General features: G+C 51.0%; 3 protein-coding genes across 3 annotated transcripts in view; 1 reads left to right on the forward strand and 2 right to left on the reverse strand.

Annotated features, from left to right (window-relative positions):
- The window catches only part of dnah5l (dynein, axonemal, heavy chain 5 like), a 29803-nt gene extending 16325 nt beyond the window's left edge, over positions 1 to 13478 (forward strand). Inside the window, exons 49-82 of the mRNA XM_067252234.1 lie at positions 142 to 231; positions 390 to 425; positions 456 to 656; positions 814 to 981; positions 1063 to 1269; positions 1434 to 1763; positions 1982 to 2188; positions 2388 to 2630; positions 2758 to 2912; positions 3031 to 3184; positions 3313 to 3826; positions 3994 to 4139; positions 4273 to 4407; positions 4581 to 4796; positions 4935 to 5102; positions 5247 to 5465; positions 5764 to 5940; positions 6135 to 6329; positions 6906 to 7061; positions 7235 to 7417; positions 7782 to 7952; positions 8167 to 8545; positions 9016 to 9137; positions 9222 to 9371; positions 9637 to 9801; positions 10310 to 10580; positions 10818 to 10939; positions 11077 to 11232; positions 11432 to 11623; positions 11778 to 11966; positions 12157 to 12289; positions 12380 to 12588; positions 12863 to 13084; positions 13260 to 13478. Of these exons, the coding sequence (XP_067108335.1) occupies positions 142 to 231; positions 390 to 425; positions 456 to 656; positions 814 to 981; positions 1063 to 1269; positions 1434 to 1763; positions 1982 to 2188; positions 2388 to 2630; positions 2758 to 2912; positions 3031 to 3184; positions 3313 to 3826; positions 3994 to 4139; positions 4273 to 4407; positions 4581 to 4796; positions 4935 to 5102; positions 5247 to 5465; positions 5764 to 5940; positions 6135 to 6329; positions 6906 to 7061; positions 7235 to 7417; positions 7782 to 7952; positions 8167 to 8545; positions 9016 to 9137; positions 9222 to 9371; positions 9637 to 9801; positions 10310 to 10580; positions 10818 to 10939; positions 11077 to 11232; positions 11432 to 11623; positions 11778 to 11966; positions 12157 to 12289; positions 12380 to 12588; positions 12863 to 13084; positions 13260 to 13478 (6600 nt within the window). The remainder of the gene's footprint in view (positions 1 to 141; positions 232 to 389; positions 426 to 455; positions 657 to 813; positions 982 to 1062; positions 1270 to 1433; positions 1764 to 1981; positions 2189 to 2387; positions 2631 to 2757; positions 2913 to 3030; positions 3185 to 3312; positions 3827 to 3993; positions 4140 to 4272; positions 4408 to 4580; positions 4797 to 4934; positions 5103 to 5246; positions 5466 to 5763; positions 5941 to 6134; positions 6330 to 6905; positions 7062 to 7234; positions 7418 to 7781; positions 7953 to 8166; positions 8546 to 9015; positions 9138 to 9221; positions 9372 to 9636; positions 9802 to 10309; positions 10581 to 10817; positions 10940 to 11076; positions 11233 to 11431; positions 11624 to 11777; positions 11967 to 12156; positions 12290 to 12379; positions 12589 to 12862; positions 13085 to 13259) is intronic.
- A 350-nt stretch (positions 13479 to 13828) lies between these two features.
- cavin4b (caveolae associated protein 4b) lies at positions 13829 to 19920 on the reverse strand. Its single transcript, XM_067251881.1, has 2 exons — positions 19286 to 19920; positions 13829 to 15519 (listed from the first exon to the last, which is right to left on the reverse strand). Exons 1-2 carry the CDS (start codon positions 19634 to 19636, stop codon positions 14947 to 14949), a joined length of 924 nt encoding a protein of 307 aa, XP_067107982.1. The 5' UTR covers positions 19637 to 19920; the 3' UTR covers positions 13829 to 14946.
- A 2346-nt stretch (positions 19921 to 22266) lies between these two features.
- Positions 22267 to 27300, reverse strand: LOC136957851 (tomoregulin-1-like). Its single transcript, XM_067252062.1, has 10 exons — positions 27144 to 27300; positions 25958 to 26067; positions 25622 to 25751; positions 25391 to 25417; positions 25036 to 25129; positions 24617 to 24771; positions 23026 to 23073; positions 22751 to 22871; positions 22469 to 22630; positions 22267 to 22351 (listed from the first exon to the last, which is right to left on the reverse strand). The coding sequence occupies exons 1-10, from the start codon at positions 27298 to 27300 to the stop codon at positions 22267 to 22269; spliced, it is 1089 nt and encodes a 362-aa protein (XP_067108163.1).
- Between the last annotated feature and the right edge of the window lie 36 nt (positions 27301 to 27336).

A 27336-nucleotide genomic window follows, 5' to 3' on the forward strand; every position in this document is an offset into this window, starting at 1 on the left:
GGGTGAGACAGGTGTGCTGGAGCTGGGGCAAAGCGTTGGCACAGGTGTTGAGATGGGATCTGAGTATAGCTTGGCATTGTGCCTTTTGGTGAGTATTTAGTGCATTTCCTCCACTCACTGTCTCTCCTTTCATCCACAAAGGACTTGGTGAACTTCATCTTTACGGCAGTGTCTCCTAAAATGAATATCCTGGAGTGTATGTACATCAAACAGACCATAGACCTTCTGCAGGTAGGCATGACTACCTTACCCGTGGGTATCCCAATGTCCTTAAGCTATCTAAAATCCTTGAAGGTTTTGAGCTTGCTAAAGATAAAAGTAACTGAAATCACCAGTTAATGGTCTATCTGCCTGCCTGTTTGCTTGCTTGCTGGTCCGGCTATCTCCAGGGTCTGCTACCAGCTATGGAGGACAGGCAGGGAGGTGTGGGCGGGCAGGGGGTGCAGGGCGGGCAGGGGGCAGACGTGGCGCGGCTCTTTGTCTTCGCGGTCATGTGGTCCGTGGGGGCCCTGCTGGAGCTGGAGGACAGAGTCAAGATGGAGGTGTTCTTAAAGGGACATTCCGCTCATCTAGACCTGCCTCACACCGAGGGGGACCAGACCATCTTTGAGTTCATGGTCAACGAGCAGGGCCAGTGGGAACACTGGGAAAACAAGGTACTGCAATGCAGGCAGCTGCAGAAAGAGACATTTGTGCTTAAAAAAATAAATAATATATATTCTTTATCAATTTTAGGAAGGCCAGTTGAGACAAGTCTTTCTGATCCCAGTGTGTGGTTGTAATACGTTGCCTGGCCTCTGTCTCCCCCTACAGGTGCCAGAGTACATCTACCCTCCAGACCAGGTCCCTGACTACTCCTCCATCCTGGTCCCCAACGTGGACAATGTGAGGACAGACTTCCTCATGCAGACCATCATGAAGCAGAACAAGGCTGTGCTGCTCATAGGAGAGCAGGGCACCGCCAAGACAGTCATGATCAAGGTGTGTGTGTGTGTGTCTGTGTGGTTCTATCACGTTCTCTTCAGCCAACATGTTCCTAACCCCTCCCCTCTCCTCTCTCAGGGCTACACCAGTAAGTATGACCCGGAGGTGCAGGTGAGTAAGAGTCTGAACTTCTCGTCAGCCACGCTCCCCAGCATGTTCCAGCGCAGCGTGGAGAGCTACATAGACAAGCGGATGGGCTCCACATACGGCCCCCCTGCAGGGAAGAGGATGACTGTCTTCATAGACGACATCAACATGCCTGCCATCAACGAGTGGGGGGACCAGGTCAGACACACACACATGCACCTGTACACAGATACACACACACACACCTGTACACAGATACACACACACACACCTGTACACAGATACACATGCGCCAACTGCGCACGCAAACACACAAACGGTAAACAACACCGTCTCCTGTGTCCCCTCCCCCTGCGCTCCAGATAACCAATGAGATTGTGCGTCAGCTGATGGAGCAGGGGGGGTTCTACAGCCTGGATCGTCCGGGGGAGTTCACCTCTGTGGTGGACCTCCAGCTGGTGGGGGCCATGATCCACCCTGGGGGGGGGCGCAACGACATCCCCCAGAGGCTGAAGAGGCAGTTCTCCGTCTTCAACTGCACCCTGCCCGCCAACTCCTCCATCGACAAGATCTTCCGCACCGTGGCTCTGGGCTACTTCTGCCCAGAGAGGGGCTTCCCTGCTGGGGTGTGTTCCCTGGCGGGGGCCCTGGTGCCAACCACCAGGAGGGTCTGGCAGGCTGTGAAGGCCAAGGTAGAACACACTGGCACAGCCACCGTACAACAGGCATATACATTTAGTCATTTACATTTCATTTAGTCATTTAGCAGACGCTCTTATACTGCATACATTAACACGTATCAGTGTAGTGTACTGTGGGACTAATATACAATGTGTTTGTCATTTTGTTTTGCATTGTGTGACTTCCTGTCTCTCCTCCCGGTCCCCCCCCCCCCCCCCCCCCCTCCCAGATGCTTCCCTCCCCAGCCAAGTTCCACTACATCTTCAACCTGCGCGATCTGAGTCGTATCTGGCAGGGCGTGCTGACCGTGAGGTCAGAGGTGTGTCAGGACTCGGAGACGCTCTCCGCGCTGTTCCATCATGAGTGTGCCCGTGTCATCGCCGACCGCTTCGTTGACGACCGTGACAGGCATAGCTTCGAGACCATGCTCGCAAAGGTGTGGAGCTGGTAGAATACTGTTGGTTTAGTGATTGATTGATTGGTTAGGTGTTGATTATTAAGTATTGATTGAGTATGTTCACAGCTTTGTAAGTGCAACATGTCCATAAGATTGTTCAAGAGTATTGGTTATGGAGTATGGATTGTTTTGATTAGAGTGTTGGTGAGAATAACTTTCTGCTTCCTGTTTCCCCCAGATAACTGTGGAGGATCATGGGTCAGCTCTAACTGAGCATGCTCAGTGGGACTCCTACTTTGTGGACTTCCTGCGAGACGCTCCCGAGGCCACGGGCGAGGAGCCTGACGATGCAGATCTGGAGGCGCCCAAGGTGTACGAGCCAATCCCATCGCTGGAAGTGTTGGCAGAGCGGTTGGGGACGTTCCAGCAAATGTACAATGAGGCGGTTAGGGGCGGAGCCATGGACCTAGTCTTCTTTAAGGTCATTTACATAATCTATATACAAATTATGAAATTATAAATGTTAGTCAGTGTATATTTATGTAAACAGGACTGAGTATCTCTGTCTCCCATTGGCTGATAATCCTTGTGTGTCTGTCCAATCCCAGGATGCGATGATCCACCTGATGAAGATCTCTCGGATCCTGCGGACCCCCCAGGGGAACGCCTTGCTGGTGGGTGTGGGGGGGTCAGGCAAGCAGAGCCTCACACGCCTGGCCTCCTACATCGCAGGATATCAGACCTTCCAGATCACACTCACCAGGTCTGACTCTCTCTCTCTCTCCCTCTCTCTCACACACACACACTCACACACACACACACACACACATGCACACAAACACACAATACACCATGTAAAACATTGTCTTCTCTTCTTCCAGGACTTACAACAGTAGCAACTTCCTGGAAGACCTGAAGACTCTGTACCGATTGGCTGGCCAGCAGGGTCGCGGGGTCACCTTTCTGTTCACTGACAACGACATCAAAGACGAAGCCTTCCTGGAGTACCTCAACAACGTCTTGGCCTCCGGAGAGGTGTGTGTCTCCGTGTGTGTGTGTGTGTGTGTGTCTGTGTGTGTCCCCTCTGCTCCAACATTGACAAACAAAAACCCTTGACATGACTTAGTGTACAAGTAACATCCCCTATCCTCTGTGTGCCCCAGGTGTCTAACCTGTTCCCCAGAGACGAGCTGGATGAGATCACCCAGGACCTGATCCCCACCATGAAACGCCAGTACCCCCGCCGCGCCCCCTCCGCCGAGAACCTCTACGACTACTTCCTGTCCCGCGTCCGTAGCAACCTCCATGTGGTACTGTGCTTCTCTCCGGTGGGGGAGAAGTTCCGCACGCGGGCGCTCAAGTTCCCGGGCCTGATATCCGGCTGCACCATAGACTGGTTCCAGCGCTGGCCGCGCGACGCACTGGTGGCCGTGTCGCATCACTTCCTGTCGCAGTACGGAGAGTTCCAATGCTCGCAGGAAGTGAGGGGGAGCGTGGTGCGCGTCATGGGGTCCTTCCAGGATCTGGTGGCGGAGAAGTGCGCCGAGTACTTTGAGCGCTTCCGACGGCAGACCTACGTGACGCCCAAGTCCTACCTGTCGTTCATCGAAGGATACAAGATCATCTACTCGGAGAAGATCGCCCACGTGGGCATGCTGGCGGACAGGATGAAGACAGGTACTGACCTTACCAGCAAAGCAACATTGTCTTACCTTCTGCGGAGTTTACATGCGTTCTGTATAGTCTCTTCTCTGTGGCTGACAATGAGCTGTTAAAGGATCACCTCCGTCCATCCGTTTCCTCCTCTCTCACCTCAATATCCCCCCTACCCCTTCCCTCCCCAGGTCTGAGTAAGCTGATGGAGGCAGAGCAGTCTGTGAGCCAGCTGTCTAAAGAGCTGGCAGTGAAGGAGCAGGAACTGGAGGTGGCCTCCCGCAAGGCAGACGGGGTACTGCAGGAGGTGACCGTCAAGGCCCAGGCAGCAGAAAAGGTCATCCATCCATCTGTCTCTATGTATATCTCTCTGTCTATCTGGCCGTCTGTTTACTTCTCAATCGACCTACCTGTCAGTCTATCTGCCTGTGTTGTTGTGACTGGTGGAGTGTGTCCTGCACCTCTCCCAGGTGAAGACGCAGGTGCAGAAGGTGAAGGACAAGGCCCAGGCCATCGTGGACGAGATCGAGGCGGACAAGATCGTGGCCGAGTCCAAGCTGGAGGCAGCCAAACCTGCCCTGGCTGCTGCGGAGACGGCCCTGCAGGTAGGGTGGGAGGGAGAGGCGGAGGAGGGGAGGGAAGGAGGGGGAGGGGAGGGAGAGGCGGAGGAGGGGAGGGGGAGGGGAGGGAGTGGGGGAGAAAGCAAGGGAGAGACGGGGGGACAGAAGCACCTCAGTGTTGTAACAGGATGACCCTCCTCTGTGCCCCCCCCCACCAGACCATCAAGCCATCGGACATCGCCACGGTGAGGAAGCTGAACAAGCCCCCCCACCTGATCATGCGCATCATGGACGCTGTGCTGCTGCTGTTCCAGAGGAGGGTTGACCCCGTGACCCCTGACCCTGAGAGGCCCTGCCTACGACCCTCCTGGGCCGAGGCCCTCAAGCTCATGCAGAACTCTTCCTTCCTCAGCATGCTGCTGAACTTCAGCAAGGTACACACACACACTAAAACACACACACTGCTGCCCTTCTACCACTCACTTTTTTTCATCCAATCCTCTCCTCCCCCCTCTTACCTCTCTCTACCCCCCCACCCCCTCACACTCACAACCTCCCACCCCCCCCTGCAGGACTCTATAACCGAGGAGGTGGTGGAGCTGCTGACGCCCTACCTCTCCATGGAAGACTACAACCTGGAGCAGGCTAAGAGGATCTGTGGGAATGTGGCTGGACTCTGCTCCTGGACCGAGGCCATGGTGGACTTCTTCTCCATCAACAAGGAGGTTCTCCCACTTAAGGTGCGCTTAGACCAAACACACACACACACATACAGTACATACACTTACAGTACACACACATCCTAGCTGGTCGTGGTCTTAGTCCAAGCTGGCCTGGACCCACACACCCCCCCCTAACCCCTCGCCCTGCCCCTCCTCCCCCAGGCTAACCTGGCCCTCCAGGAGGCCCGGCTGCTGGTGGCCCAGTCCGAGCTGTCCCAGGCTCAGGAGCAGCTGGACGCCAAGCAGAGGGAGCTGGACGAGGTGCAGGCGCTCTACGACGCCGCCATGAGGGAGAAGCAGGAACTGCTGGACGACGCTCAGGCCTGCCGCCGCAAGATGGCCAACGCCACGGCTCTGATAGATGGCCTGGGGGGAGAGAAGGTGGGGGTGTGGGGGGAGAGGGGGGAGGGTGTGGGGAGAGAGAAGGTGGGGGTGTGGGGGGAGAGGGGGGAGGGTGTGGGGAGAGAGAAGGTGGGGGTGTGGGGGGAGAGGGGGGAGGGTGTGGGGAGAGAGAAGGTGGGGGTGTGGGGGGAGAGGGGGGAGGGTGTGGGGAGAGAGAAGGTGGGGGTGTGGGGGGAGAGGGGGGAGGGTTGACAGAAGGGAGGGGGTGGAGGGAAAGGGGTTGTTCCCCCTTGGCGTATTATTATATGTGTGTGTGTGGTTGCGTGTGTTATTCCAGGTGCGTTGGACGGAGAGCAGCGCTCTGTTCCAGACTCAGATCAAACATCTGGTTGGAGACGTCCTATTGGCCACCGGCTTCCTGTCATACGCCGGCCCCTTCAACCAGGAGTACCGTAACTTGCTGCTGTCACAATGGAGACGGGAGATGACTAGTAACCACATACCCTACAGTGATGTAAGACTTTTAGTTTTGCCCTTATCTTGGCACAGCTAATGTCAAACTTGGTGTCCAATGCTGTATCCATTACTGAACAATTATATTTTTTTTAGAATACAACTGTGATCCAAGATCAAGATCACTGTGATCTAATATACTCCGTACAGTTATGTTGTATTACTGTAAGTGTGTGTGTTTGGCGCCCTCTGCAGGACCTGAATGTGATCAGCATGCTGGTAGACAACGCCACCGTGGGAGAGTGGAACCTGCAGGGCCTCCCCAACGATGACCTTTCCATCCAGAACGGGATCATTGTGACCAAAGCTTCACGCTACCCCCTCCTCATAGACCCTCAGGGCCAGGGCAAGATGTGGATCAAGAACAGAGAGAAGGACAACGAGCTACAGGTGCACAAAGACAGAGAGAGAGAGAGAGAGAGAGAGAGAGAGAGAGAGAGAGAGAGAGAGAGAGAGAGAGAGAGAGAGAGAGAGAGAGAGAGAGAGAGAGAGAGACAGAGAGATGGAGAGAGAGGGTCACTTCCTGTGTGTCTGTCTCCCTGTGTGTCTGTCTTCCTGTGTGTCTGTCTCCCTGTGTGTCTGTCTTCCTGTGTGTCTGTCTCCCTGTGTGTCTGTCTTCCTGTGTGTCTGTCTCCCTGTGTGTCTGTCTTCCTGTGTGTCTGTCTCCCTGTGTGTCTGTCTCCCTGTGTCTGTCTCCCTGTGTGTCTGTCTTCCTGTGTGTCTGTCTCCCTGTGTGTCTGTCTTCCTGTGTCTGTCTCCCTGTGTGTCTGTCTTCCTGTGTGTCTGTCTCCCTGTGTGTCTGTCTTCCTGTGTCTGTCTCCCTGTGTGTCTGTCTTCCTGTGTGTCTGTCTCCCTGTGTGTCTGTCTCCCTGTGTCTGTCTCCCTGTGTGTCTGTCTTCCTGTGTGTCTGTCTCTCTGTGTGACTGTCTTCCTGTGTGTCTGTCTTCCTGTGTGTCCCTCTGCCAGGTGACGTCTCTGAACAACAGGTACTTCCGCTCCGTGCTGGAGGACAGCCTGTCTCTTGGGCGCCCCCTGCTGTTGGAGGACGTAGGGGAGGAACTGGACCCAGCACTGGACAACATCCTGGAGAAGAACTTCATCAAGTCTGGATCCACCTTCAAGGTTCTGCCACACACAACCATACAAGTAGACAACACACAACCATGCAGTTACTACACACTAATACACAAAACACAACCTTAAAAGTACACACAACACAACCAAGCAGCATTCATAATCACCACCCTCTCCCTCAAGCACACACTCACACTCACAGCCCTGTGTGTGTGCTCCAGGTGAAGGTGGGTGATAAGGAGGTGGATGTGATGAAAGGGTTCAGTCTGTACATCACCACCAAGCTGGCTAACCCCGCCTACAGCCCCGAGGTCAGCGCCAAGGCGTCTGTGGTCGACTTCACCGTCACACTGAAGGGCCTGGAGGACCAGCTGCTGGGACGCGTCATTCAGCTGGAGAAACAGGTTAGTCCTTCAAGGTATAATTAGTCCTACTGGTTATAGTGAGTCCTACTGGTTATAGTGAGTCCTACTGGGGTTAGTGAGTCCTACTGGTTATAGTGAGTCCTTCAAGTTATAATGAGTCCTTCAAGTTATAATGAGTCCTACTGGTTGTAGTGAGTCCTACTGGTTATAGTGAGTCCTACTGGTTATAATGGGTCCTACTGGTTATAATGGGTCCTTCTGGTTATAATGGGTCCTACTGGTTATAGTGAGTCCTACTGGTTATAGTGAGTCCTACTAGTTATAACAAACCCCTCTGGTTAGTAACACTAGTTAGTGACACTAGTGTGTTCTACTGGTTGCCCCCCCCCCCCCCCTCCCCCAGGAGCTGGAGTCAGAGCGGGTGAAGCTTCTGGAGGAAGTGACCTCCAACAAGAGGAAGATGCAGGAGCTGGAGGACAACCTGCTGTATCGTCTGACCAGCACCCAGGGCTCCCTGGTGGAGGACCAGAGCCTCATAGACGTGCTGCGGGTCACCAAGACGACCGCCGAGGAGGTACGGAGGGAGGGAGGGAGGGAGGGGGGGAGGGAGGGAGGGAGGGAGGGAGGGAGGGAGGGAGGGAGGGAGGGAGGGAGGGAGGGAGGGAGGGAGGGAGGGAGGGAGGGAGGGAGGGAGGGAGGGAGGGAGGGAGGGAGGGAGGGGGGGAAGGGGGGGCGGTGTCAGAGAGCGTTCAAGTAAGCGTGTCTGAACGGTCACGCCATCTCCCCAGGTGAGTGAGAAGCTGACGGTCGCCGCAGAGACGGAGGTGAAGATCAACCAGGCCAGGGAGGAGTACCGCCCAGTGGCCACTCGGGGCAGCATCCTCTACTTCCTGATCGTGGAGATGTCCCTGGTCAACCTCATGTACCAGACGTCGCTGCGTCAGTTCCTGGGGATTTTCGACACGTCCATGGAACGCTCCGTCAAGTCTCAGATCACCTCCAAGCGCATCGGCAACATCATCGAGTTCCTGACCTATCAGGCGTTCCGCTACACTGCGAGGGGGCTGTACGAGGACCACAAGTTCCTGTTCACGCTGCTGCTGGCGCTCAAGATCAACCTGCAGGATAATAACATCTCGCACGCTGAGTTCCAGACCTTCATCAAAGGTGGAGACTTTGATCCTCTCTTTGCCCCCGTTTCCCTCAGCAGGGTAGGACTTAGAGGGAGGAGTTGATGTCCTTATGACAAGTCGCTCGACAGTCAGAGTATCTGAACCCTTCACCTGCAACATGGGAAATCTGGTAGGTGGTTCAGAGACCCTGCTTGTCACTCATCACATCTCTGAGAGGATCCCCCTGGCTTAGATTGCCATGTCTAGAAGGAGCCCATCTCTCAGCCACATCACCCAGCTAGGCTGGTGATCTCACTCCCATCTTAATGGGGGAGGGGTAACTGGACACCCCCCAGTTCAGCTTTCAGCTGCCCTGCCGTGCTGTGCTCTGGGGGCTGGAGTCAGGCCTATTCTAGGACAGGAGTTTTCACCTGACTTATTATCACTCAGCAGTGCTAACTCCATATCTCCTCCTCCCTCTTTCCCCCTCCTCCCTCTCTCCTCCTCCCCCCCTGCTACCAACAGGGGGGGCTTCTCTGGACCTGAACTCAGTGGAGCCCAAGCCCAGACGATGGATCCTGGACCTGACCTGGCTCAACCTGGTCCAGCTCTCCAGCCTGGCTCCCTTCAGCCAGCTACTAGCCCAGGTCGGTCACACACACACATACAAATGCTTCTTAGCAGGTTCCTAGCTCATCCCAGCAAGTCTCTGAAGTCTGACTCTGTTCCAGGTGAGCCACAACGACCGTCCCTGGAGGGCCTGGTTCGACCAGGCTGCGCCCGAGGATGCCCCCCTGCCAGAGGACTATGACACCAACCTGGACACCTTCCGCAAGCTGCTGCTGATCCGGAGCTGGTGCCCTGACCGGACCATCGCCCAGGTGGGATGAGGGGAGTGTGTGGGGGGCTGGGGGAGGGGGACAGAAGTGAGTCAGGAGTGTGTGGGGGGCAGGCTTGGGGTAGTGCCTAAAAACAGCTTGAACACTAAGCTAGAACAGCTGTCAGTATGCCTTAACAGAGATTACCAGTCGACTCCCATCTCTGCTCCTCTCTCCCCTAAAAAGATCCTTTCGTCTTGCTGCCCTCTTAAAATAATGTATTCTCTCGCCCCCTCTGTGTGTGTGTGTGTGTGTGTGTGTGTGGCAGGCGCGTCGCTATATCGCTGAGTCCCTGGGGAGTCAGTATGCTGAGGGGGTGGTCCTGGACATGGAGGGCATGTGGGCAGAGAGTGACCCCAGGACGCCCCTGGTCTGCCTGCTCTCCATGGGCTCTGACCCCACTGAGAACATCGAGAGACTGGCCAAGACCAAGGTGAGCCTCCTGTTCTGCTCTGCTCAGCTCTGTTCTGCTCAGCTCTGCTCAGCTCTGCTCAGCTCTGCTCTGCTCAGCTCTGCTCAGCTCTGCTCAGCTCTGCTCAGCTCTGCTCTGCTCAGCTCTGCTCAGCTCTGCTCAGCTCTGCTCAGCTCTGCTCAGCTCTGCTCAGCTCTGCTCAGCTCTGCTCTGCTCTGCTCAGCTCTGCCCTAGCTCTGCTCTGCTCTGCTCTGCTCTGCTCAGCTCTGCTCTGGCTGAGGGGCTGCCTGCTGAGACTGAGGAGCTTTCATATGTGATAAGATGGATTTCTGTCAGAAGGCAGGCCGGAAGGATGCACGACAACGAAAAGGGTTCACTTTGTTTATTCGACGAGCTCGGATCATGTGACCGTCCACGGCAGAGTGGTCAGCATGATTGGGTCAACTGTCTAGATGATTCTCTGAATGCAGACTACAAACTATAAACGTAGTCAATAAACTGAAAGTTTTACATGTTTCAAACCCTCTAGGGGGCGCAGTGCAGACCCATATCCATGGGCCAAGGCCAGGAAGTGCACGCTCGAAGGCTATTGGCCCACAGCATGACGGACGGGGGCTGGCTCCTCCTCCAAAACTGCCACCTGGGACTAGACTTTCTGGATGAGCTGCTTCAGACGGTTACCGCGGCGACGGATGGAGTTCACGAGGGCTTCAGGGTGTGGCTGACCACGGAGCTGCACCCTGGCTTCCCCATCAACCTGCTGCAGTCTGCCATCAAGTTCACCAACGAGCCGCCGCAAGGTAAAACCCTGCCTCCTCTCCCCTCCTCTCCTTCTCTCTCCTTTTCTCTCCTTTCTTCTCCTCTCCCCTCCTCTCCTTCTCTCTCCTCCTCTCCCCTCCTCTCCTTCTCTCTCCTTTTCTCTCCTCTCCTCTCTTCTCCTCTCCCCTCCCCTCCTTCTCTCTGCTCTCCTCCCTTTAAATCAATCACAAACCCTTCAGTCATTCGACTATGAGATTGTTGTTGTTGTGGTGGTGTAGGTATGAAGGCGGGTCTGAAGAGGACCTATAGCAGTGTGACCCAGGAGCAGCTGGAGATCACCAACCTGCCTCAGTGGAAACCTCTGCTCTACGCTGTGGCCTTCCTGCACACCACCGTCCAGGTACCCCAACCTCCACCCTCTCCTACGTCCTCTCCACCCTCACCCTCCCCTTCATCCCCACCCTCAGCCTTACACTCACCCCAACAACCACCCTCCTCTTCCCTCCCTCCTCCCCTCTCGTCTCCTCTCCCTCTCAGGAGCGTCGTAAGTTTGGCCCGCTGGGCTGGAACATCCCGTATGAGTTTAACCAAGCAGACTTCACCTCCAGCATGCAGTTCATCCAGAACCACCTGGATGAACTGGACCCTCGACGTGGAGTCAACTGGACCTGTCTGAGATACATGCTGGGAGAGGTCGCTAAGCAACACACTTTATTTAACTATGATGTATTTATAATTCATTGGTAATTAATTGATTAGTTTATCACTTTCTGATTGTGTCATTTGCATCTACATGCTTACATTTTTTATGGAATGAAATTGAGTTTCATCTTAATTTCATTCGAATTTAATCAGATCTGTTCAAATGTACGAAATCGTTGTCTTCCCAAAGGTCCAGTACGGAGGCCGGGTGACGGATGATCTTGATAAATGTCTCCTGAACACGTTCACACGTGTGTGGTTCAGTGAGAACACGTGTGGGGACAAGTTCTGCTTCTACAAGGGCTACACCATCCCCAGGGCCAAGAGCGTCTCGGAGTACCTGCAGCACATCGAGACCCTGCCCCTGGTCGACTCTCCTGAGGTGGGTGAGGGGCTGGAGGGGGTGTTTGATCTGTGTCAGAATAGCAGCTTTTGGGTCATCCTCGGTTGGGTACATTGCACTGGGTGCCTGAAATCAAGCGTGCCCAGAGAGAGAGCTGTGAGAGCACTGAGGCCCAGGTCCTTGTGTCTGACAGGTGTTCGGCCTCCACCCCAATGCTGACATCACCTACCAGACCAACCTGGCCAATGAGACCCTGAGCACCATCATCAACATCCAACCAAAAGACAGCGGGGGCGGGGGCGGGGAGACAAGAGAGGCAACCGTTCAGAGGCTGGCCAATGAGATGCTGGAGAAACTACCACCTGACTATGTACCACATGAGGTAGGAAGAAAACATGATCACAGTGTTAGCAGCTCATGACTGGCAGCTGTGTATTATGATCAGCGCCATCACCGGCTCCCATCCTCTTCATCTAGGGCATCATCATCATCATCCATACCCTTATGCAGCCTCAGAGAGACTTGGTTGGGTTAGAACTAGTAACCATGGTAATCTGTGCTGTCCACTGCAGGTCAAAAGTCAGCTCCACAAGATGGGTCACCTCCAGCCAATGAACATCTTCCTCAGGCAGGAGTTGGACCGCATGCAGCGAATCATCAGCTCCGTGCGGAGCACGCTCACTGACCTCAAACTGGCCATTGACGGTCAGGCTCTCAAAACTCAAATAAACACACTCACACACACATACTCACACACGCTCACATCCATACCCTCCTCTCTCCACTCCACTCCAGGTACCATCATCATGTCGGAGGACCTGCGTGACGCCCTGGACAGCATGTACGATGCCCGGGTCCCACGCCTGTGGCTGAGGCTGAGCTGGCAGTCTGCCACCCTGGGCTTCTGGTTCACTGAGCTGCTGGAGAGGAACCAGCAGTTCCAGCCCTGGATCTCTCAGGGACGGCCGCACCAGTTCTGGCTCACCGGCTTCTTCAACCCTCAGGTGGGAACATGGGGTTGACCAGGGGTCCCACACCTTGTTTCTGGAGAGCCACTGTCCTCCCCTGTCTAATTTAGCACACCTGGTTTCTAATAACTAGCAGGGAGACATGTTGAGTCACATTAATTACAAGTTGTTGGTAGTTTACAACCTTCAGAAACACGGTTGTAGAGGGTTAGGGTTATGGATAACCCTTATCACAGATATTTGTACTGTGTTTACTGCTGTGGTGAGGCTAGAGTAGGTAACTGATCACAGTTGACGTGGGGGTCTCTAGGGCTTCCTGACGGCCATGCGCCAGGAGACCACTCGTAGCAACCTGTCAAAAGGCTGGGCTTTGGATACGGTCGTCCTGAACAACGACGTCACCAGGATGATGAGGGAGGATGTCTCCGCCCCTCCGCCAGAGGATGTGGGCGGGGTCTACGTGTACGGCCTCTTCCTGGATGGGGCGGGTTGGGACAAGCGCAACGCCAAGCTCACGGAGGCTCCGCCCAAGGTGGGTCACGCCTCCCCCCCTAGCCTGCTCTTATCCAATAACCTCAAAACTCCTTCTATGTTCATTAGCATTGTAATCCAAATATCATAGCTTCCATCCCTCTAGCAATAAGGTTAGAGTGGTGTGCCCCTTTCCCATAACACTGTAACCCTGGGTCTCCCTGCTTCTCCTTTAGGTCCTGTTCACGCCCCTGCCCGTGGTTCATGTGTACGCCATCAGCACGGTGGCTGCAGACGGGAGAAGGCCGCAAAGCCTGAACCTCTACCCCTGCCCTGTGTACAAGAAGCCCCGCCGCACTGACCTCACCTTCATCTTCACCCTGCAGCTGCGCACCCAGCCGAGCCCAGACCACTGGACACTCAGGGGAGTGGCCCTGCTCTGTGACTGCAAATGAGGCGGGGAGTGTGGGAGGGAGGGGGGGGGAGTGTGGGAGGGAGGGTGGGGGGGAGTGGGGGAGGGAGGTGGGGGGGGGGAGTGGGGGAGGCAGGGTGGGGGGGAGTGGGGGAGGGAGGGTGGGGGTGGAGGGGTTGTATGTCTGTGTGTGTGTGTGTGTGTGTGGAGTGAGGTGTGTTGCGGTCCAGGGTGTGTGTGTGGGTGGAGGGGGGGTGTGCATGTGTGTGTGTGTGCGTGTGTGTGGAGTGAGGTGTGTTAAGGTGTTGAGGTCCAGGGTGTGTGTGTGGGTGGAGGGGGGTTGTGCATGTGTGTGCATGTGTGGGATGTCAACATGTCCACTAGCAAAGTAGATCTTTTTGGTAGATCATTTTAATCAACAATAGTGTTCATTATAGAAACAGTATATTTGTGAAGTAAATACACATCATGCAATACTCAACTTTGCCCCTAGAAGCAGCAGAGGTCAGTTCAGTTCACTCTACAAACAGTAACATAAACCCTCTACTTTCACTCTCATACTAATAATGGTTTAGTTGATTAGAAGCTGCTATCATGCATAATCACACTAACGGACCACACAACTCTGAAGCACTAGGCTGGACTGAGAACAATAAAGTTATATCAGACTCTTCTACTGGCTCTTTATACAGCAAATCAGTTTATTGTCTTTAAATAATTCTATATAAACGTTTAAGGTTTCTTTTATTCTTCATCTGATCTCTCTTTTGTACACCCTAAATAAGTTAAATTCAACCATTGAATTTAGTTTATTTTTTACATCCAGTCACATCCTTCATTGTTGCATCGGTAAAGTTGATGACATCACAGAGCTCCCCTGGTAACAGTAACTAACACCCAGACCAGTTCACATACCCTTGACGTTCACAGACATCTCACACCCTACACAAGCACCAGAAGAAACTAAACACAGACAAAATGATGCTGAACATGGTAGAAAACTGACAGTCCCACACGCTCACTGGGATTCCTGTCATTTTATTTGTATTGTTTTGTTTTGCCTTTCTTATGAGTCCGTTTTGATGTAAACAACAACAAAAACACAACAACAACAAAAACACAAAGTTGATGCTGTGATATTACAGAAGTGTTTCAATTCAACAAACTAATCTTATTGGCTCTCTGTCTGTCCCGTTTCCTCCTATGTCATTTCCTGTTCCACGCCTTCACTCAGAAACCTAAATCCCCTCCCAGTCTCTAATCCATCCCTAAACCCCACCCCCTTATGCACTTGCGTTTACTAACGTTAGTAATCTCTTCACTACCTGTGGAATCCTCTAGGAGCAGCAGAACTCGCTCCAGTGCATAGAAGGAAAGGCTTTAGGGGTTGATTTGAGACGCCCCCCTCGTCTCTACATTGTCGCAGCCAGTCCAAGTTAGTCTAAGATGGGCAGACATGTCACCATGTTGCATGTAGTTTCTCTCCATTGGTTAACAGGGTTGTAGTTCCTCTATGACAGCTGCTTCATGTCGTACATGGGGACCTCCGTCTCCCCCTCCTTGGCCTCATCTGCTGCCTCAGTGGCCACCTCAGTGTAGGCCTTCTCTGGGCTGCCTTTGCGGCCCTTCGGGGGGGGTACGGGGGCGGCCCCCTCCGCTGCTCCCTCTGCCCCCTCCTGGCCCTCGGCCACTGTCCTCTCTTTCTTCAGGTTGACGTTCTTAGCGATGGACTCCTTGAGTCTCTCGCCGGACTGCTTCAGCCGCTCTCCGGACTGCCGGATCTTCTCTCTGCGTTCCGTGGTGACGATGCGCTCCCCCAGCTTGTTGACCTTGGTGCCCAGGTTCTCCCTGGTCTTGGCCATGTTCTGGCGGGAGAACGTGGCCTTGAAGCTCTCGATGCGGCTCAACCCCACCTTCTTGACCTGTGCGGTGGAAGACTCCTTCTCCTCCACCACCATGTACTCCTCGTCCGACTCGGGCGGGAGCTCGAACTTGTCCGGTTCTATTTCGGCCGCTGCTGCAGCCGCTGCTTCTTCTTTGGGTTCCTTAGGTGGAGTCCCCGCGGCTGGTACCTCGTTTTCACCCTAGGAGGAGAGAGGAGAACATCGTGAGAACCTCAGGAAGGCATGAAAAGGAGGATGGGGAAACAGGGAAGCGTAACATGAATCTAGCGTTGAGGCTCCTGCTGTGCATGTGACAGGGTTTATATACAGCCAACACACCCCAAGCAGTCTATCAGGATGCTGAGTACAAACTAAACATGAAAAACAACTACTGACAAGTATCACTTCCATGCATTGCACCAGTGTCTAAACCAGCCTATCAGCCGGTGAATTCCACACCAGAAAGCGTGTAGTATTTAGTAAGTCATAAAGTCATAGCAAATACAATAGTTACATACAATGTTCATGTGCTATTGTCTTAAAACTGCTACTACTTCCTACATGAACGTCCATTACAACGATTGAGTGACAATATAACCACTACTGAAGATGTCTCCAAGAACGGTAAATCATTTAAAGCTATAAATAGGTGGCCAGAAGTCAGTGAGATATGGATACCTCCTCTATATATATCCTTCCAAACTCTTGCCAATGTGTGGTCTCCAACACAACTTTGATCAAGAACACTTCTTAATCCTAATTGTCCTGTGTGTAGCCGTCCTTTGCTCTATAGTGAAATACTCTGAGCTTTTAACCCTTGTGCTGCCTTCGGGTCACATGACCCAAAGGTTCATAACGAACCATCGTTGTGTTTACCCAATTTTACCCAATACAAAAACAAATAAAAATAATTTTCTTTTAACCTTCGCAATGAGGGGGTCTGAGACAGCCCAACGGTTAAAAGAAAATGCTTCACTTTGTTTTTGTATGTGGTAAAGTTGTCGCAAGACGACGGTGGGTCACAATGACTGATGGGTCAGAATGACCCGAAGATAACACAAGGGTTAAATACACTTCTGGAAAGTGCAGACACCAAGTTCATAGGGGAAACAAATGTTTATTGTCATGTGCATCTCAGTGTCAGCATCTAACTTATAATAACACACAGGGCCAGGTTATATTTCAAAATGAATACTTTATTTTATGAGATGCACTTTATTTGAGCTGCCACTGCACAGTATATCACTATAGAGCTACCAAAGTGATGGAAATAAATAAAAACATTGAAATTTAAGTTTACTAAGTTATCAACTTAGACATCAGCACCATGCCAGTTTCACTTCACTGACCAACCCGATAAGACATCTATAAAATATTGTCTCAGCTTGACAAACCGGGGTTTTTCATGTTAATCAATTTGTTATAAGTTATATCACACATGCAACCCATTTTTCCCTGAGTAATCAATCAACCAACAATTAGTTTTAGCTTAAGATGTCAGAATGAATGAATGAATGATTGATGAATGAGCTGCTGAACTGGACAGACAGACACCAAGCCCGACCATGTGACCGTTCCATGAGGTCTTATCATATGATGTAAGCAGATGTAATGGTATGTCTCTCTCTGTCTTCTGGTTCCAGAAGGACCTGGACATGCTTCCAGAACGTTCACCACGATTCTCCAGATCACTGGTCCTTTCAAGAGATGTTCAGAAAAGAAACCATGACTTAACAAAAAAAAAGCGGGTTTAAATGACATTTGTATCCAACTGTAGGAATACAAACATACTAATAGTATCTAACGCTGCCGTGAGCTACATTGACTTTTAATTTAACTGAAAAAAAACAACCTAGAAGTTGAACAGAGAACGTCAAGCTACGATGGAGTCTATAAATACTCTTACACCTGTTTGGGAAGCTCAACATTAGGCTACACAAGGCTAAACATATCCCTCAGGCATGTCTGGGCTACTTTTACACTGCTAGCACGTAAGAAGCAAACTAGAGCTGAATCTCTCTCTACAGTACATGCAAGCTGGGGACTTTATCCCCAGCCAACCAATATTGTTGTTAGTTAAGCAACAGAATCACATACACTCATGGAATCTTAGTCCATGTATGAACAGGTCAAACCTTGTGTCTCATGTGGGGGCGTAACCAAAGCATGAGCTTTAACTATAGAATCCCCAGCTTTCTAAACTACGTGTCCACGGCTTACTTAGCAACTGTAGTTTTTCAAAAGTTACTTTTCAAAAGTTACTACATTGTCTCAATTGTATCTCTACTGTGACAACCCAGTCCTGAACAAGCCAGTAAGCTAACAAGTCATGTTGAGAAGCAGCTTGGCAAGCACACCGCAGTCCTATGGTACATGCATCAGAAGCACTATATGACACTATATGATACCTCATATAAACTCTGACATTTTCAAACCTCGACTGTCTCAGCTATCAGCCTCCCTCTTTTTGCCTTGACATCCCAAACCTCACTGTCGTCTTTCTAACTGAATGTACAATATGGAATAAGCCCCTAATTTGTCTGTCTCTGAACCTTGAATTCCAATAAGTTTCGTTTCCTAATACTGATATTACAGCAGAGTTAGGCCACAGCCTGTTAAAGCTGCGTATATGATAGTTTTATGACAGCCATTTTATCCACTCTTGGCACTGAGCTGCCAATAGCGTTTTTTAGAATAATCAGAATTTCAGGTAACAGACATTCTGACACCATCAACACAAATAGGAATATAGGAAATAGAAAAATCATGTGCAGATATAAAGCTATCACAGCTCTGTCTGTATGAAAGGTTTATGACTATGTGAGGTTTTTCGTCCCAGTCGCAGGTCATACTGGGCCTATATTAGGAGATGAGGCCTCTGACACGCAGGCTCAGAATAACCCAGAACTCTGACAGTCAGATCAGCTGGCGCTCTCATTTATACCGCCCACTGATTGAACCATGCAGGGATGAAACCACACAGCCGAATATCTACAGTGGCCAGCAAGGGAACCACATAGAGTAGCTTGCTAGCATGGAGAAGAGCTAGCTAGCATGGAGACAAGACAGGAAACATGGAATGCCAGCTCAATATTGAGAATGCAATATTGAAAACTGCTCAATGTCGCAAACGTGTACAAGCATCCTTAGAGCCACAATGTGCAGTAAACTCCCTATGTCGGCCAGTGGGAGAGAGTTATGCAACTTTACATCACTGAAGATTGTTATGACACCAAACTCAAGAGGTTTGAGGGGGTGTTTGTGGAGTGACGTCATGTTCTTAGACCCCCCACGTGATGACAGTAGAAACTAATTTGTGACAAAGAAAGAGCAGGGTACAAGCTAGGGGCATTGTTAGACATCAAACTCTACTGGGGCACAGGCCCCTATTCATATCCCTTTTTTTTCTTCCAAGCTGGCTGCGCACAATGAACTACTCGGCTATAGAAACTCCTTGCTTAACCCACTATACAACAGTTCAGGGACGCAAGTTTGATATCAGCTTTGGCAGGGACATCAATAGTTAATGCGAGCGCACACATTTTTGCCATCATGAACCACAGAATTCCATTTTCATGATTGAATAGTTGGATTTATGCAGTTTACAAATAACCCTCCTTAACAGCACAGCATGACTCAGTAGTAACACCTGCATGTTCAGATTTTCATGAACAGTACACAGCCACTCTCAAGTCTATAAACAAACACTTAAGCCCAACAAAACTCTGAATCTGAATATTTTGTACAGACAGATGTGTTCTTGACAGAAAACTCCTGCTTGACCTCTCTTTTCTTTGACCTCCTCTCTTCTTGGCTTGAAATTAAAATGGCTGCCTGCATCTCCTTCTGCTTGTGCCTATCGTGACAGATCTTAACCTAACCTGGGTCACCGTCCACAACATGGGTCTAACCTCCTATAGGACTGCTCTCAACCTGTTCAAATCGTCAACAGTCGGTAATCTCTTACCTGGTAGATAACCACCCTGAACTTGTTCTTGGCCAGCAGTTCAGCCTGTGTGGCCTCCACCTTCTTCACACGGAGGTTCTGGTTCTCCACCCGGACCCGCACATCCTTGACGTTGCAGCTGACCTTGCGGGTCTTCTCCAGGAGCTTCCCCACGGAGCCGGAGGTGACGGCGTGGTCGGAGCTGAGCTTCACCACGTCGGCCTGGATGCTCTTCACGCTGCTCTCCAGCTCCAGCTGACGCTCCTCCATGCGGCTCTGACACGCCTGCACGTTGTCGATGATGCCCGCCACGCGCTCCAGCAGCGCTAGGATGCTAGCGGGGTCCTCCACCGAGCCCAGCTTGTCCGCCATGGCAGTAGGGTTTTGGTGGTTGTGGTGGTGGGGAAAAGGCTCCTACCTAAAAGCCAGGGGGGAAGCTGGAGGAGGAGAGATCCACACAGGGAGGGTGTAGGTCTGCAGTTGTAGCCTAAGAGAGGGTGCCTGTAGGCAGATGGGACGTCCCTGGGCTGGTGGTGTCTGGTGGGGTCGGAGAGGGAGGGCTGTGGAAGGGCTGGAGCATCGGGGCTGACGACCCCAGAGAAGAGGAGGAGAGGACCTGAACTGGACCGGAGTTACCCTTCAACTGGTGTGCTACACCTGACCCCAACAGACCAACACAGTGACTCCACCTCTCTCGGGGTAGGGGTGAGAGAGCGAGCAGGAGAGAGAAGACAGACAGGGGCATCAGACATGCGTTAGATACGTCTATTAATACTCGGTGTAAAATGACTCCTGTGCATAGCAGAGAGATGTGTGTATTTGGGAAAGTGGAAACCCCCTTCTCTGGTCTTTCTTTCATCATCTCAATCAGCTCCCCTCCTGTCCTGGACCCGCTAAGTGGATAACGCTTTGCCTGTTTCAGAACTTCGGGGGGAAGTATGTTCCGTCCATTCAATCTTCTTCTCTATTGGACTCCATAGATTCTGTGGAGAGCTTTACATGGCTCATCCAGAGAGATGGAGTGGAGAGTGTGCAAGGGATGCCACATACTTTACATAATTGTACCCCCCCACACCCCATGTCATATTGATACTAGGTGACTATTGTAGTTTCGGAGTGTGCTTACAAACAGAGATCATAAGTCTTATGACCCATTATGGAGCTTATTCACTGTAGTGTTTCTCTCTGCCTGCGATCCATGAAGTAATCCACATTTGATACTGGGAGGGATTGATGTCCAGCGCCTGCCTGTGTGATGATGCCTTGTGTGACGGGGAGGGCATGTGCAGGTTATCTTTGGTGCGTCACGTCACCTGGGCTGCGTTTGATCAAAGAACAGATGCAGGGAGGAGTGCGGTGGGGCGCTAAGCTGGTAATCAGGGCAGCTCAAGGGAAACTCCCATCCCTGACTCCTCCTCTCGTTATAGTCTGAATATAACACACCCTATAAGCAGCATATTCCACTCCTACATCAACAACATAGATACAGATCAGTTACTCTACAACTATCAAGGCATTATAATTAAGGGGGAGGGAGGAAGTGGGGGAGAAGAGGGAAGGGGGGTGGTGGAGTAAACTCACTATGTCTCTTTCCAAAATACCAAGAGGTCAGGCCTTTTGTTGCCTGGCAACCAGTGCAAGTGGATCCTTTTCTTTTCAGGGAGGGGGGCGAAGGGAGGTGTGAGTAAGGGGTCTTGCTGGGTAGGGGAAGAGAGAGGGGCGTGCAGGAGGACAAGTGGAGCAGGGAGGCAGACGGGGAGGGCTTTAGATGTGGGGAGGGAAGCTAAGAGGGGAGATGGTCAGACAGGAGGGTGGAGAGGTTCTTCATGGGGGTGTGGGGATGAAGAAGGGGGGTAGTCACAGGGGGGCAGTACAGCTCCTAAACCTACCCCACCAGCTGTTGTCTATGAATATACCCCTAAACGTGGGCAGTTCTATAATTGCCCCCCCTGTGGTTCTCCTTGCACCTCTCTCCCCCCACGCCTCTCCCAGAAGAGAGGTGCTGGGACTCACTCGGTCTTCCTTCAACTTTCGCAGCGTGACACAGGGTTTAACATCGACGTCTCCTTGTGACTCTGTCATGTCAACTCCTGGTTCGTTTTAGAAGTCTCTGCATTCCAAAGAGGCAGTTACTCAATCGCATGTCTTTCTAGCCTGCTGAAAACGAGACTGAACTGCTCTTGTAACTGACCCTTTTAAGATTTAAGATTCTCTGTCTCCCTCTGCTGTTCTGCCATAACCTCCAGGGCCTGCATTAGCGTTAGGATTATAGATGTTTAGTGCTAAAATGCTGCTTAATTGGTCGAACTGTGGAAGATCCCTTAGGTCATCTACAAAGTGAACAAGCAGCTTTAGTTTAGAGGAATTTAATACTATTTAATACTAACTACTGTACATCACTAAACACAGCTTCACAGTTCATGCAATTAGCAAGATCTACAATAGATTTAGCTTCGTTTAAGACTATTTTTCCAACATGAGGAACAACAACAACAACATCAACAAGACCAACACTGGGACACTGTAAACAAACAAATTATAAAAACATTTAAATAATTGGCAAGTTAAAAACCTTTCTTCCCTGGAACAGCATACTAGGACATTAACAAAACAAACAGCACACGGGAGCCCGCCTCATTCATAGAAAAACAGCATTTGGTATTCAGGTGTACAAAAGTAAAGATGAAGTAGATTTAAGAGATATGAGAGAAAGGTGTCCGTGGATAGTGCCTGTTCTGTTGGCACAGAGGCTGCCGCACAGCGGCACTGAGAGAGAGGACAGAAAGAAAAAAATGGCTGTCCTTTTTCTGCCTGTTGAAAAATAAAAGACTGTTCTGATGCAGCAATCTTGCAAAAGTGACTGCTGCACTTGTCCAGAGGAGAAAAAAACAGAATAAGGCCCCAATAAAACAGAGAAAAATTAAAAAAGAGGCACAAAACTATCATTATCAAAATGCAGTTCTTGTGGTACCAAAATGTGTAGGAAAGAAAGACACCAGAAGTTACATCATCCTGGAGGAAGTGCCGGAGGGGAAGTGACCTAGGTGTTGCTTCTGTCTCCGCCCCCTTTTGTTCTGGTTACACCGCCTGTTGTGGAAGAATAACACATCAGTTCCCAGTAGACTGAGAGCTAGCTCTAACTATCCTTGTCTATGGGTATCTGGGTGAATCTTTTAGAGGCAGCGTTTAGAAGAGTTCCCAAACCTGGTGAAGCACATAACCACGGCAACGATGACAGCAATTTGGACGGCTCCTATGATGGCTGCAATGAGGACGTAATGCAGCTTCTGACCACTAGGGACAACATAGAGGATGTTGAAGTCCTGGATTTCCTCACACTGGAGGCCCCCATAGCCTGGCTCACACCTGTGGGACATACACAGTTAGACACACCCACACAACGCCAGCAGGTGAACAGTCTAACGTACAGTACTAAATGACAGGAAAGGAAAACAGGCATGTCATTGTCCAATCATGCAATCTTACCGGCAGGTAGGGAGGTTCTGTATCATCTCACAGTGGCCGTGCTCACAAAACTGGGCGTAGTCATCTGAACAGGGGGAGGGACTTCCTCCATACACCTTGTCCTCCTCTGGTCCTGATAGGTCTGTACAGGGAAACAGGAAGCAGTCACAGATGTGGAATTAGAAAAGCTTAGAACTCTCAGTACAACTCTATGGTGACATCATGTCACATGGTACAGATAAAGGGAAAGAGTGACCAAAAAGAGATAGTATGTCTGTGCGGGCAATCGCTCCTACCAAAGAGTTCAGGCTTGTTTTTCACCACCTCCTCCTTCTTTCCTTTCTCTGAAAGCAGAGGAAACATGTTCAAGAGAACGTTGCATGTGCCTCAGCCTCCATCATCCTGAGTAGACGGTCAGAGTGACTTTGAGCTTTTATTGGATCTGATGTTGTAATGGTTTTTTTCAGTCGTAAGAAGTTGTAGTAACATTAGAGTCTATGAAGCTAAACTTTATCCAAATTTCACGGGTCATAATCTCAGTGATTGTGTGTGTGTGTGTGTGTGTGTGTGTCTGTGTAACTCCAACAGCACCCGGGGGTAAAGCAGCGACACAGTTACATAAACGCTTCATCACATTACTGTACTGTAGCCAGGACCAGCTCAGTCAGTCAGTCACACATACACACACACACAGACACACACACACACACACACACAGACACACTCCTGAGCTACATAACTAGGACCAGAATCAGTCACACACACACACACATACACACTCGTTGATGTACCCTCATCTCTCCTGGGAAGACCAGCTCAGAGATGTGTGAACGTCCCTGACAGACAGGGATGGTAATGTGTGCATGGAGCAGAGCTACCAGGAGAGCGGAGGGGAGGGAGGGAGGGGTACATGGAAGATAGACAGCCATGCTTGTCTGTAGTGAGTGCATGTGTGGGTATGTGTGTGTATTTCACCACTGCTAGAGCTTTCAGCCTGCCTAGTCAGCAGAAAGGTCCCAGCAATGACTCAGTGATGGAGGCTTTTACGACTATAACTCTGACTAGTGCTGCTGTTCAAACACACATCAGGACACACACAACACCAGCGTAGCTCTCTGATCGATGGTGATACGGGAGGAGAGTCCTTTCAGCCTGGGAACAGTTTCTTTATCGGGCTCCCCAGCTCAACTGTCAGCTACAGGGCTGACTGAGTCAGACTAACTGCTGATCCACCTGCCTTTATCCTAGCTGTTTGGTTAAAAGCTACTACATAGTTAATGGGACATTGTGGACCTAGTCAGCCAGGCAGATGAATAGTTTATGGGGAGAAACATGGAGTTTCACCTGGATCAGTTCCATTCGGTCAACATGCTGCGGCTGGCTTTTACAGAACACGGCTAAGCACTGTTCACACACAACCCTACTGGCCTGCTTGCTTTTACCCTTCCCCCTCCCTCCCTCCCTCCCTCCTCTTATGCTCTCTTCTCTCCCTCCCTCCTTCTCCCAGGATGAGTGAGGTCTTCCTGGAGGCTGGGAGGCCAGATGTTTGCTCACTCATTCATCCGAACGTGGCCCATCTCAACCAGGTCAGCTCTTCATACAACTTACATGAGCAGGGCGCAGATCTGGGACTGCGCTGTACTGTATGTTACTGTACTGTCTTATACTGTATTTACTGTACAGTTTTATACAGTGCTGTCTTGTACTGTACAATTTTATTCTGTACTCTACTGTGTTTTACTGTACTCTACTGTTCACGGACACAACATGGATGGTTAGAATAATGGTACCTGTCAGGACAGAGTAATGACAGTAGCTTATCCTTGTGTGTGTGTGTGTGTGTGTGTGTGTGTGTGTGTGTGTGTGTGTGTGTGTGTGTGTGTGTACCTCTCCCTGGACAGCGTCCCACATGCTTGATGTCGATCCTGGCCTGCTTGTGACAGGAAGCCTCTTTGACATGACAGGGCGTGTCATACGAGTTACCGTCTGTCCCACACACTGGGTTGTCGTTGTGACCGCTGCACACGATGTTACACATGCACCTTCACACACAGAACACACACCGTTAACACACTGTTACACACACACCTTCATGCACCGTTAACACACTGTTACACACACACCATTAACACACTGTTACACACACACCTTCACACACCGTTAACACCCTGTTACACACACACCTTCACACACAGAGCAAACACCGTTAACACACTGTTACACACACACCTTCACACACAGAGCACACACCGTTAACACACTGTTACACACACAGACCAAACCCACGGAAAAGGTTCAACACTCACGGCTCATCCTCCGAGTCCTCGTCACACTGAGCTCCAAACTTGCAGCTGCCACACTTTGATGTTTTCTTTCCCCCTCGGCCAGACCCCTCCTCTTCTGGAGGGAAAGAGACAAAGGGAGTGGGGGAGAGGAAGACAGGGAGGTAGAGAGAGGCAGTCTTTCAAATGTGAGAATGAACAGCAGCTCAGTGGACCGGTCTCATTCAAGAATTCCCGTCAGCTGTGCGAGCTCCATCTCCAGCTCCCAGCACCAGTCCTGCTAGCACACTGGGACACCCAGCTGCATCAACAGAGGAGGGTCAGTCTAAACCTGATCAGGTCTGGACCAATATAGAGACATAGGGCTGAGGTACTGTACCTGCGTCTCCAGATCCTGAACCTCCTTCTGAGGTGAGAGAGAGAGAGAGAGAGAGAGAGAGAGAGAGAGAGAGAGAGAGAGAGAGAGAGAGAGAGAGAGAGAGAGAGAGAGAGAGAGAGAGAGAGAGAGAGAGAGAGAGAGGGAGGGGGGGTTAGACTGCCTTTCAAAACTTCCTTCCACAATCGACACAGAACAATAAAGTTTTGGAGTGTTTGAATGTGAGGTTCTGACCGGAGAAGCAGGCTCCCTCAGAGCGCAGGGAGAGGTTCCTCTGCTGTTTGCACGCCGCCCGCCGCAGGAAACACTCGTTCTGGTAGGTGTCTCCGTTGGAGCCACACACCGGGATGTACTTCTTATGGCACTGAGGACGGGGGAACAGGAGAGACCGACGTGACCGAGACAACCAGGTCATGAGGACTAGAGACAGCCTGAGAGACTATGGAGATACAAGAGCTCTGGGGTGTGACTGGCTGGATGGTGGTGTGACCGTGCGAGTGTGGCTCTCTCAGGTACTCTGAGGTACTCTGAGGTACTCTGAGGTACTCTCAGGTACTCTGAGGTACTCACATGGAACTGGCAGACACATTTGAGGTCGGCTCCGTTCTCTCTGCAGGTTCCTCCGAACCGACACGTTCCTGCGTCACACACTCTTAGGTCACTCTTCTTTTCTGACAGATCTGAGGGAGGAAGAAAAGATGGAGAGAAGAGAGAGAGAGAGAGAGAGAGAGAGAGAGAGAGAGAGAGAGAGAGAGAGAGAGAGAGAGAGAGAGAGAGAGAGAGAGAGAGAGAGAGAGAGAGAGAAGCAGAGAGAGAGACCTCTTCAGACCAGACTATGCCAGGGCAGGCCTGGTCTACAGGACTAAAGCAATATTCTGTAAATGATTGTTCATCCAGAGAACTCCCAGTCTGTGAGTCTGTGTGAGCAGAGTGGTTGCTAAGGCCTCAGCTGCCAGGAGACCCAGGCCTAATTATGGTCGGTTTCCAGAGAGAGCCATAACCACAGGGAATAAGAACATGTCGGAGACAGGTTAATACAGGAGCTCAGAGCAGGGGGACATGGTTCACACACACACACACACACACACCCTCCACATACATACACACGGCACACATACACACACCGACCCTTTAACCTTGTCTTGTCCCGATCACAGTGACCCTGATGGTTGACCTAATCAATACAGGTCAGCGATGATGCCTCGCCAACAAAGAAATAATGAATAATGGTTCCTTCTAGAGAACCATAGAGAACTCAACCAGCTAACCAGATATGATAGAGTTCTTTAGTGTGTATGGTTCCTTCTGAAGAACCACAAATAACTCATTAAGAGAATCCAGAGTACTAGTATACAGCCTACATGTGGGCAGCAAGCTGGGTCCTTTTAATATAGCTATAAATATTAGGCAAACCATCAATAAACCATGTCTTATTGTTCATTATTCATCTGATTTAAAATGCTTAGAAATGTGAGCTGTGAAACTCTGAACAAGTGGATAATATTGTTTAAACAAACAGTGAACTAACAGAGCCAGGTCTTTGTCTCCCCGTCAGGGTCTACGAGACTATTTAAAGGCAGCTTTCTCAGTCAGCCAGAAAGGACCGAAGGCTGCCAGATGTTTCTTCAATAATTGAGTGAATGGTGATATCTGGGTTTTATCGGTTAGATACTACTTGTCAGTTGCCAGCCATACAAAAATACGTGTTTGTTTACAAAAATAAATATATCGATTCAGTACTTGAGTTTTCACTCACCAAGGCAGTCCTTGTCCTTCCCCGGGACACACTCTCCGCTGTGGAGGTACGAGGAATCCGCTCTGGGTAGCGTGGAGACGAGCAGCACGCATAGGACGGAGGAGAGTAGTCGGCCCAGAGAGTCTCCGTGACCCGGGGGTTGGTAACCGTTGGACATGATGCTAACTTGCTAGCTAACGGTGCTGAAAACAAC

The sequence above is a fragment of the Osmerus mordax genome, chromosome 15, assembly GCF_038355195.1.
Source record: "Osmerus mordax isolate fOsmMor3 chromosome 15, fOsmMor3.pri, whole genome shotgun sequence".
Classification (NCBI taxonomy): Eukaryota; Metazoa; Chordata; class Actinopteri; order Osmeriformes; family Osmeridae; genus Osmerus; species Osmerus mordax.